Source organism: Euprymna scolopes, chromosome 40 (genome assembly GCF_053919585.1).
Source record: "Euprymna scolopes isolate OS-2025 chromosome 40, ASM5391958v1, whole genome shotgun sequence".
Classification (NCBI taxonomy): Eukaryota; Metazoa; Mollusca; class Cephalopoda; order Sepiida; family Sepiolidae; genus Euprymna; species Euprymna scolopes.
In genome coordinates, this window is record NC_136521.1 from 71,742,062 (window position 1) to 71,754,642 (window position 12,581).

At 33.5% G+C, this 12,581-nt stretch overlaps 1 protein-coding gene across 1 annotated transcript in view; it reads right to left on the reverse strand.

The window, feature by feature from the left end:
- LOC145265640 (E3 ubiquitin-protein ligase CHIP-like) overlaps positions 1-11,631 on the reverse strand; it is a 243,636-nt gene extending 232,005 nt beyond the window's left edge. The window contains exon 1 of the mRNA XM_080121707.1: positions 11,394-11,631. Coding sequence (XP_079977833.1) covers positions 11,394-11,483 — 90 coding nt within the window. The 5' untranslated portion in view covers positions 11,484-11,631. The remainder of the gene's footprint in view (positions 1-11,393) is intronic.
- Positions 11,632-12,581: the final 950 nt, after the last annotated feature.

The following is a 12,581-nucleotide window of genomic DNA, read 5'->3' on the forward strand; positions in this document are numbered from 1 at the left end:
TCCTTCAGGTGTATCTTGTCACATTCAAGAATCTTTCTATTGTACGCAGGAATTTTTCTGTTGAACACAGAAATCTGCACGGAATTTCAAATGGAAATCTTTATTTAATCCAGTCATGACTGGGTGGAAATCCTGAGTAATTCACCGTTGTATTTTGAGTGTTGCTACACTGAAGTTTGAACCTTCAACCTCCAGAAGTGTGTAAGGCTCCCAAAAGTTTATACTAGAATTGTCAGTAAGGACTTGTGGCATAGTGGATAAAGTACTTGGTAAGATTCAATTGTAAGTTACACTCTGGAAACTGAAGGTTCAATCCTTAGCACAGTTACCTCGTTCACCAAACACTAATGTTTCTAACTATCTAAGAGGCCTTTGCCCCATGATGGAATTTGTATTCAGGAGCAACATAAATCTTTGATTTATCCATGGATTCCAAGATATTCATTTGAAATCTCTAAATCACAAAATTACATGTTACTCTGCTTTGCATCTATAAAATGATAAAGTTAAAATCATATGGCATGAAATTATGAAGCAACAATAAAAAAAAAATACCAAAGTTCTAATTCAATTAAGTGAATCAGATATTTTATTCCTAATGACCTTCCACTCATGCAAACACTCTAGATTACCTAATGTACTTGCTTGAATTCGACATTTAATAGTTCTTAATTCCCTTTATTTCTGTGGTAGAGGCTCAGCAAATGGAGAAAAAGGTGGCTTCGTGGCTGGGTTTAAATCTCTAAAAAAAAAACTAGCCAATTGCATTAAGTGTTTCAAAATCACGTAATGCGTTTCATTACGGGACATCATCTGATTGAAAAAAAAATATATATCCACCCTCTGTCAAACTATTTCCCTACCCTCTCTATTTGATAAAATCAAAAGTAAAACTCTTAAACTTTTCAACCACTGGCCTGTCAAAGTTATGCTTTGAGGGTATGTTAGAAAGCAAAAGAAGCAGAGGGAAGCCAAGGAGAAGGTGGAGAGAAAATGTTTTTGATTGGACATCTCTCAACAGTTGGACGTCTATCAACCAACTTGCTCTGGATAAGAAGGAATGGCAACAAATAAGTCACGTAGGTTCGCAATCCACACCAAGCGGAAGGCATGACTCATGATGACGAATTATCAATCCGCATCTAAAAAATTCAGAAACCTATTGAAACCAGTCCGAGCCAATAATTTAAAAAGATCTTTAATCACAAATAAAAAAAAAAAAGAAAAAATTGATTGGATGATTGTTCTGCTGAGAAGGGTATTTTCAAACTCATTAATGAAATCCATACCTCAGAGAACCTGTGAAGGGTGAAATCCCCAGAAATAGATGAAATAACATTTTAAGTGATTAATGCAAGTGGAGAAGTAATGATTGAATTGTTAAAAAAATTTTTTTAAATCAGCAGAAAACTCTGGAATGAAGATAAATCACACAAATCCCAGATGCTTATTATGTAAACATGTGTAATATGGTCATTACTCTTTACTTTAGGAATTCATAAAAAATAAAACTGGAAATAAATAAAAAATCTGGGGTCTGCATTTTTTTCTTTTTTGCAAAATATTTTTATTACAGTTACTTTCGGTACCACTTAAAAGCCACCTATCCATTTTCTCTTTCTCTTGACCACATGCTGGGCATAGCCGGCCCATTCTCATCTTCACTTTTACACATCTATCTCCTTCAGCGCCAACTTTTGTATCTCTTCAAACATGTAATGCATATTTTTTTCCTTTTTTTTTTTCTTGTGCACACTTCCTAATTTGCATATGCCTTTTTTCGGCTACTGCTGCTGCTAATTTCTTTGCAGCCAGTTATTCTTTGCTGCTGCTGCTGCTGATGATGATGATACTTTTCCACATGCTCATATGCACATGTACTGGGTCGCATGTTTAGTGGGTTGCATGTTTTGGCTATGAGAGGAGGATAGAACAAATTGAAAATGTCTCTGATTTTATGTTTGGTCACCCATAATTTTATTTCTCTTTGAAGTAGCGAATGAGTATTAAACTGTGATTCATGCTGAGAGATGAAAACTGAAAAAGTAATGTGGGTACTGACTAGCCGTTATTTCAAGTAGTTCTTTTGGGTGATTATATGGAGATAACAAGGATAAGATCAGAATCTAAGATTTCTGGTGATAAGTGCATATATCTCACAAGATAGGCAGAAGAGGTAGTTAATTTTCTGAGGAGTGACCAGAATTGAGTGTGTGCCTGTTCAAGCAAGATGGGCCTTGGAACTTGCACTTTGATTTGCTTTGACAAAAATCTTTTATTTGGCAAGTCTATTGTTCCAAGATAAGTTCCAATAAAATAAACTTTTCGTATTTGTTTTAAACTAGAGTTGTGGTTTTATTTGAAGGGAGAATTTTTCTGTTACAGCACTGACTGAGATCACACGATTGACACTGTGGCCAGTATCAGAATCGAACAACAACCATGATCAAGTGCAGCAAACTAATGATCATGGCCTGTGCATGAATACAGACACACATTCACAGTTAATCCTTTTCATAAAAAACAGAGACAAACATGATTCTGAAAATTATCATCATGCCATTGCATTTTGATAAATTCCTTATGAAGTTTTACTAAGGGTTGTGTTATACGAATGAAAAAACCTATTGAGGATTCAAAAAAAAGAGTCACAGTATGAATTTCAGTATAACATAGGAACAGTTGATTTTTATAGTACAACAACAAAAAGCCAAAGAAAGAACAATTGCATTTCACTTCAATTTTATAGACTTCAAAGGGACTTTTGACACAGTGTTAAAAAAAAACTAATTAAAAAAAAAAAAAAATCAAGGTTGTCTCTTATCTCTTCTGCTCTCTTCAATGTTTTCTTGAAATTTGTAATAAAAGAACTAGAAATCCTGTAATGAACACAAGTGATTTGCAATGAGCTAGCAACTAATATTTGTTAGACTGGTGATACCATGCTCAATGCCAATGTCTTTGATAAGTTGAAGCTCTCTACTTCTGAACTTGAATGAAGTCTTTTGCGAGAAATCAAGGATGAAAGTGGACCCCAAGTAAAAAAAAAAATTTCAAAATCATTTCCTTTTCTGAAGAAAAGAAAAACTAAAGTTCTGAGTTTCTTGGCTCAGTGGTTCCAGGATACACAGCTGACATTAGCAGAAGAATAGAAATAGCTATTTCTACATTTCGACAGCTAAAGATATGGAGCAGGAAGGACATATCAACACCTCTGAAATTAAGACTTTACAATGTATTGATAGTTCCCATTTATAGTATACCCAAATTGAAACATGAACTATACTGGCAGAGCACGAGAGAAGTTTAATGTCTTTGAAATGAAATGTTTAAGAACTATTCCTGGAATACCTTGACGAGATAAAGAAATGCAGCTATCAGAATGAAACTTAATATTTATTTCATTTATCAACAACATGATTAAAAAAAACTTTAACATGGTCTGGACGTTTCCTGGTGACCAGACCCCAACTATGTAAAGAAATCATATAAGAGGATTTCATTGAAGAAGATAAGCTTTACCTAAGACAATTTTGGCTAAATCGTCAGAAAGTGTCTTTTTTTAGTTCAGGTCATTGGACCATGGAACAGGCTGCCAGAAGATGTGGTCAGCCTACAGATAACCAAACAGTTCAAGACAGTGCTAGATGCATCATGGTTGCTTGTTGTATCTGATAATTGCTCCTTACTTGAGCAGTGGAAGATGGGGGGGAGGGGGCATTTCTGGCACAAAACATCATCAACCAGAAATGAAATATATATTCTCTACAGAATCCAACAAAAATGTACCATATTCGCTTTTGTCTCATTAGAAGAAAAGCAACATTCTCTATCCATTTTTCTGCTTCATCGACTGCGAGCAACCACTGTAAAAGAGTAATAAAAAATGCAAGAGAGCTATATATATTGCAGCTAATTCTACCCTATGCGACGAAGGCCATCAACTCCCCATATTTCCTCCTATAACACAGAACAAGCTAGGTAACATACAAATATCTGTGAATAAGGTTGCCAAGCTAATCAAGAACCTAGATTCCAGTAAAGCAACTGGCCCTGATGGCATCCAAATTATAGTGTTAAAAAAGCTTCAACAAGAACTTGCTCCCATACTCACAAAACTATTTAAGCGCGGCCTTAAGGAGAAGTGCTTTCCGACTCCCTGGAAGATCTCATCAGTTTGCCTTGTATTAAAGAATTCAGGTGATAAGTCATCTCCCTCTCAGTACAGACCAATAAGTCTCCTGTGTGTTATGAGTAAGTTGCTGGAATCCATATTAAATAGAGAAATAGTCAACCACCTCAGCAGGAATAACCTTCTTAGTGACACACAATATGGTTTCCGCTCTGCAAGATCTACCGCAGATGTGATGACGGTTATATCCCACAGGATTAGTGAACCTCTTGACAAAGGCTTCCTTTCTAGGGCAATTGCTCTTGACATATCAAAGGCCTTCGACAAGGTATGGCATAAGGGTCTACTTCACAAGATTTCCAGCTACGGTATAACTGGAAATGTTTTCTCAATCATTAAATCATTTCTCTCCGATAGGCTCATAAGAGTAGTGGTAGATGGACAAAAATCGGAGGCCTGCAATATAAATGCTGGAGTCCCCCAAGGGTCAATCCTGGGCCCAACTCTCTTCCTGATCTACATCAATGACCTCCCTAAACACATACTTAAATCATTCGTTGACATCTATGCTGATGACACAACCATCTACGGCAACACATCAAAGGCTGTAAATGACAAAGTTCTCTCTGATTCTCTCTCCTCTGATCTCGAGCGCGTGGTTCAGTGGGGCAAGATATGGCTTGTTACCTTTAATGCATCCAAAACCAAACTCCTATCCTTACATCATCAATGCTCTGATCCCCATCTGGCATCAATTGTGATGGATGGCTCTTGTCTGGGTGAGGCCCCGTGTTTTGACAAGCTTCTGGGTTTGGCTTTTACTCCTGATCTGAAATGGAACACGTACATCAAGTCTGTTGCCAAGGTCGCTGGAAAGATGGTGGGATCCTTCTACCGCTCCAGAAGATATCTCACTACTGATGCAATTCTCTATCTATATAAAAGCCAAGTACGTCCAAGGATGGAATACTGTTGCCATATCTGGGCAGGAGCTGCTAAAAGCAGCCTACCCTGCCTTGACAGAGTACAAAATAGACTTCGTGGCTTAGTGGGGGATGCCCTTTTCTCTATACCCTGCAACCTCTCTCCCACAGAAGAGATGTTGTGAGCCTATCCTTGTTTTATCGTTATTTCCATGGCAGGTGCTTGTCTGAACTCCAATCTCTGGTCCCCTCTCGCCAATCTTTCACGAAAAACACCCGTCTAGCTGAATCCGCTGTGAAAAATTTCCCCCACTCTATATCTGTGCCTAAATCAAAATGCGGATTCCATGAACAAAGCTTCTTTCTTAGAACTGCACGCCTGTGGAACTCTGTTCCATCTGCCTGCTTCCCACCGGACTACAACTTGGATGTCTTCAAGTCCAAGGTTAACAAGTTCCTGATGAACCGCCCCCTTAAGTAAACACTTCATCAAATCTCCACACTAACATAATGTACTTGCAATAACCCTTATCCCTGAGTGGCTTCCGGGCCTTGATAAGTGGTGATCACTGTGTAAAAAAAAAAAAAAAAAAAAAAAAAAAATGGAACAGCCTATTAAAGTTAGCGATTAAGTGTATCATATCCAGGATTAAAGTTACCTTGAATAAAACATTTAAACAGTATATAGATGATAACATCTAACTATACTTTTGCATGGTTTGTTGCATTTGGCTTTGATTTCGTTCAACATCATTTATCTTTTCTTCCCATTTCCACTTTAGCAATAGTTACTGAACCCCTCATCTCACTGGTTGGATAGTTCTCAGAAAATCGATTCCCCTACTTTTTTTTTTTTTTTTTTTTTTTTTACATATAAATGTAAAACTTATTTTCATTATTTTTATGTCTTAAAATGAAAAATATTGATGATCAAATTTGATGCTACCTAGACAAAGGTTCTCTTCCTTTAACAATTAAGAAAAGAAAAAGAAACCTTTCCAACCAATGACTACTATGGTTGATAGTCCCTTAACCACAAGTTCAACATTTAAACTCCTTGGCATTACATTCAGACAACATGAATTGAAAATAAATACAAAGAGTCTATAATGTCTGGACATATAGTTAAATAAAAAAGAAATCAATTGGAATTTATATTATTTTAATTATTCCGACTACTGTTCTCACATCTCGAGTGTTATTTGCACAACATTTCAGATGATATAACCTCCAACCTTCTTCAGGTGTATCTTGTCAAACTCTGGAATTTTTCTGTCAAACTCGGAATCTCCATGAAATTTTGAATGAAACCCTTTTATTTTATCCATGAGGGAAAATACTGCAAAGTCTACTGTAAAGAAAGTGGGATTCCTCTACCAGGTTAGAAAAATTCTCATACCTTCTAGTATCCTATATCTCTATACAGTCATCATTCACCATGCATGAAGTATTCTTGCTACATCTGGGCTGGAGCATCTACCACTAGCCTCTTCCTCTGGGAGAGAGTGCAAAAGTGAGTCTCTAACCTAATAAGTTTCATGCTGTCTACCAAGCTTCAGCCAGTGTACCATCAGCTAAATTTGCATTCCTCTGCTTGCTTTACAAGTACTCCCACAGACAGTGCTTTAATGAATTTGTTACACTTATAATTCCTCAACAAAAATATGAGGTGCCTTCAATAAGTTTCTAGAATTTTTTAGTATGGACACTTTTATTAATAGTTCACATAATAAAACTCTAGTCTATTTCAAAATAATCTCCTCTGGTTGAAAAGCACTTGTACTGTTCCAACAATTTCTGGAAAGCTCCATAGAAGTCATCTTGTGTGAGCATGTCAATGACCCTCATCACAGCCTCTTTCACTCATTAATTGTCTCATAACGACAGCCTCTAAGGTTTTCCTTGAGCTTAGGGAATAACCACAAGTCACAGAGAGCAATACTATAGGGCTCTAGGGACTATAGGGAGGGTGAGGAACTGCCTTGATGCCAATCTTGGTCAAATAGTCAGTGACAAGGATGAAGTTGTTAACTGGCACATTCTTCCACATCTTCAGTTCCTCATGAATAATTATGTGGACAGTTTCCACATTGACATCAAACTGTGCAGTTATTGTCTCTATAGACACACAACGGTCCTTATCCATGAAATTCTTTATTTAGCCAATCAACTTTGGTGTTCTGACTTCCTTACTCCTTCCACACCTCATCATCCCTCATAGATTCCTTGCCTTCCTTAAATCCCTTATGCTACTCTAAAATTGATATTTGATTCATGCAAGATGGTCCAAAAGCAGTCTGAAGCATTCCATACGTTTCTGTGGCATTTTTCCCATGTTCAAAACAGAATTTTATTCTAAAGTGTCCTCACGTCCAGATTGCATTTTTGAAATTCACCAGCTGTGACAATCAGGCTTTAGTAGGGTGTATTTCAATTTCTGCTGTAGCTGATCCTTTGAACCTAAAATCATAAAAATTGTTCAGTCATCTCAAAAGATGTATATCAATAACATGCTGAATTTTCAAGAGTTTACGACAATTTTAAATGCCTATACAAAAAAAAAAGTCTGGAAACTTATTGAAGGCACCTCATATCTCTGACTAACCATACTAGCAACAAAAGTAAAGGTCCTCAGATATTGGAAAACTTTCCACTCTACATGCTTCTTTCCTCAGAAAGCTTGCCTGTTTAATTCCTTTCCTGTTACCAACATGCAAAAATTTAAATGTAATGTGAACAAGCACCTTACTGCACAATTTCCTACTTAGGATGCCCCTTATAAATCTGGCCTTAAATTGTAATATTTCCTTAGGTTTCAGTGGCAATATACTTTGTTTGAAATAAAGAAAAGTGGGGAAAAAAAGCTTTTAATAACATAACTATGTTTGTTTATTTAATAAAATACTATAAGGAGAAAATCACAGAAAGTGTAATTTAAGAAAGAATAAATATTGTAAAATAGAAAAAACTGGAAAAAAAGAAAATTGAAAATTATGGAAATGGAAAAAAATTAGAAAAATAAAAAAAAATTGTAATAAAAGAAAAAATATTGGGAAAAGATTAACAAAACTGAGAAAAAAAATTGCAAAAAGAACAAAATTGAGGAAAAAAAGAACAAAATTGAGGAAAAAAATAACAAAATTGAGGAAAAAAATAACAAAATTGAGGAAAAAAATAACAAAATTGAGGAAAAAAATAACAAAATTAAGGAAAAAAATAACAAAATTGAGGAAAAAAATAAAAAATTGAGGAAAAAATAACAAAATTGGAAAAAAAAAGAAAATTGCAAAAATTAAATAAAAATTACAAAAATTAAATAAAAATTACAAAAATTAAATAAAAATTACAAAAATTAAATAAAAATTACAAAAATTAAATAAAAATTACAAAAATTAAATAAAAATTACAAAAATAGAGTAAAATTATAAAAGGAAACATTTTAATAAAAAGATTTTTTTAAAATCGAATTAAAAAAAAGAAAAGGAATTTTAAAAAAATTTTAAAAGAAAAAGAATTGGAAAAAGTTAGAAAAAAAAATGGAATTCTGGTAAAGATAAAAAGAAAAGATTGATTAAAAAAAATTAGAAAAAATATTTTAAATCAAATTATTTATCTGACTAGCAGGGCATCCGGCATTGCTTGGTCATAAAATATGCTTAAATATGATATTTTGATTAATGCAGATTTATATTGGATCCAATATATAGTAGTGATTTAAAAAGTTTTTTAAAAAATGACTTGTGCGCCACCACCAAGAATCGAAACCAAAATGTTTAGCTTACAATTTACTTTTTCCTTTGACATTAATGCCGGAGCTATGAAGACATGTTTGCTGAAAGGCTAAAAATTAAAACATGAACCAATAGCTATTACATTACGCATGCATATTCGTAATGCTGTTATTCAGCCTTCACCTGGCAAATTCCATTTCTTTAATTTTCACACTTTTGCACAGATTTTTCCCAGCTAAAACTCAAATATAAAGTTTTGCATGGGTTCAAATACCCTATATATTAAGTTTCGTGTCTGTAGACTAAAAACTGACGGGAGTTGGTAGACAAAATTTTTTAAACAAATATATATTTAGATAGATAAATATATAGAGAAAAATGTTTGTGTTTACTATAAACTCTTTACGTAAATAATTATGCAAGTATAAATCATAGAATATCTGCATTAATATAATGACACGTAATAGTTAACTAAAGATAATCATCCTATAAGAAAACTAAAAAGAACTAATAAGGAATTAATTAAAATGAATGTTTAAAAGAATATGCAAATTAACTAAATTTTTTGCAGATGAATACAATTCCGTGACATATATATAACAACGTTGCATTTTCTTTTCAAATAAATAGGAAAGGTTTTTGATATGAATATCAATACACACAAAATTTATAGGAGTATAGATTTATTGCTTTTATTTCAATAAATAATTGATCAATAGTAAAACATAATTATTTGTACATTAGTTATTACATAAAATCATAATTTATGAATCATGATTCTGCTATTTGTCTGAAAAATATAGTCACCATCTTTATAATCAAGAGGTAAGGAAAAACTAACTTCATAAGTGAGAATTATAAAGTTGGGTTATCGTTTTTCCTTGACTAATCATTTTCTTAGCTTATTCATAAAGATGGAGACTATATTTTCCGACCTATTTTTCACATGTACGATGAAACTTCTAATGTTTGTAAGGCATTATTATAGTACATCTGGACACTATGCTACTTTGCCCAAAAAGAAGCACAAGATTCTACTTGATGGGGGGGGGGTACGTGTAAACATCTTGAAAAACTTGACGGTAAAAATAAAATATTTTAAACTCTAGATGGGGGATCGATCAGTTTAGCTTATAAACTTAAAGTAAAATGATCACTCACTTTCAAGCCATTTTTTTTTATTTTTAGTTACTCTTGCCTACCGAACTTAGGGTTAGTAGTAGGATTAAAGGAAGGCATGTAATTTTTTTTTTACACCAAATTTTTAAGGCTATTCTTGATCCTATTTACTCGCCCCCCCCCCCACGATGCTAAAGTTAAATACAAGGCCAGTTTTTAATGTGAGAAAAATACAGCTCCTCCAAAAGGAGTACTCTGAGTTGGAATAAAAATAAAAATTGCCTTAATCTAGAAAGATTCCTCCTTCAGGTGATCATTTTGCATTAAATTTACATATGAAAATCATCCCACACTCTAAATTTTATTTTTGTTTTAAATATGATTTTTAAATTTAACTAACGCTTGGTCATTAAATTATTTACTGAACAAAATGGTTAACAAAGATACCTTTTTTTATTATTATTAATGTACTAATTTAGTTATGTTGTTTTAATCTATATTTATAAAATTATTGCAGGCAAATAGCTGTTAAAATTTTCTAAGCATGTTGAAGCCAGTTTAAACATTTCGAAGGTTCAAATTATTTTATTTATTTTTTTTAGCAATTAATAAATGTACAAATTACAAAGAAACAGAAATGCATTATGGTGGATTTAATTTTGTTATTAATATTATTATTAATAATATGTGCTTGTTTACATTATAAATACCCTCTAGTAATGGATCTTTTTCGCATTTTTTTAAATTGAGACTAATTTCGACATGACACGTAAGTACGAAATAATGTTTTCACCTGAAATGTGTTGATTTAAAAGATCAATAATGTAAACAAGCATGATATTATTATTTTCACATAGGATTTTTAAATCCCATTTTATCTAACCCGAATGCACCTTGCATTTCAATAAATATTCGTTTAATAGTAAATAAAAAAAAAATATATAATAATAATGCGCAAGTAACGTAGAGGCGAGAAATACATACATGAAGTGGAGTCATAATTTTATTAATAGTGATTGTTTAATTTATTAAATTCCAAAAGGAAAAACTAGGTAAAATAATTGCTAACTTCAATCTAAATATATATTTTAAAATATAAAAACACGACAACGAATGTTAGGTCGTCCCTGTTAATAATTTTGCTCGTTTGTCACTTCTAAGTGACTAACACACCATTTTTATTAAATATTTAATATTAGTCGATTATTTTACGAAATTAAAAATTTAATGCAGTAAAATGAAATTAATCAATTTTTTTTAATTCTATTTTTAAAATACTTTTACTTCGAAATTAAATCCACCTCAATGCATTTCGTTTTGTTTTCGTAAACAAGCCAACGAGTAGGTATAATAATTTAATAACTTATTATAAACGTAAATAATGAATAAAAATAAATAAACATAAATAATAAATAAAAAATTAAGGAATGATAAAAATAAATAAAAAGAAAAACAATTGATTTAGTTGTTCTTTCATGTTCTACTTACGATTGCTTTCGTATAACAACTTATGGCCGCATCGAACTTTTTCATAGCAAAAAGCCGATTCCCTTGGTCCTTTAGCTCAACCGCCGTCATCTTTTGCGTGTCGGTTTTCAGAATGTGGCCACGATGTCGGTTTTAGAAGCAAAATTAAATGTCAAACTCGGAACTCTACCAAACGCTTCACATGATTTTTGCTTGAGAGCCGGCCATGTTTAGACGCATGGATATTCCTTCCTTTTTTCATAGGAGAGGCGATTTTGATTATCTCCCTTTGACTGTGTTACAGTTATCCAGCTGACTATCAGGTACCTTTTTCCTTGCATTCCTCCCACCCGATCAACGAAACTTCGTCTGCTAGCAATATTTAGATATACAGTCACTGTATAACACACTGCTCAAATTGTGTAGTCAATGATTGTTATTTCCCAAAATTTCCTAGGAAAAGTCTTTAAGATACCTGGCGGCACTTTTTCTTTTCTTCTGCATTTACCTTATATACAGCACCTGGTATTATTGACCAAGTCTATTGAATATATATATATATATATATATATATATATATATATATATATATATATATATATATATATATATATATATATATATATATATATGATAACGTGCCACGAGTTCTTGCAGTCCTGTGGCACTGTGGTTAGAGTACTTGGAAAAATCAATTGTAGAAAGTGATATTCTCCTTTTTTTTCTTTTTTTTTTATTACATTTTCACCCCAAACAAGGCACATTGCCACTTTGGTGTAGGGGACTATTATTAGGGGCAACAACTACTGGGGTACTATGTAGGGATTTGGGCAGTAAGATGTCGGTTCACGTTACACTTGAACTTCTGCATGTCAGTACAGTTCGGGAAGCAGGGATCTGGAATGGAATTCCAGAGTCTAGCGGTTCTGGGGAAGAAAATACTGGAGTAGAAAGATCTTTTACATCTAGGGATCTCTACTGTGTGGGGGTGGGATTTTGCTACCTGTCGGGTTTGTCGAGGGTGTCTACGTCGTGGGGGCACAAGTGTCTGCAGTTGGCCAGAGCATTCACCATTAAAATACTTGTAGAACAGTCAGAGGAATGCAACATTTCATCGATGGGACAGAGGCTGAAGCTTAGATGCCAGTTCATGGCCAATCAGATTGGCAACTCTCATTCGAACCATGTCTAGGAGCGAGAGACTAGTAG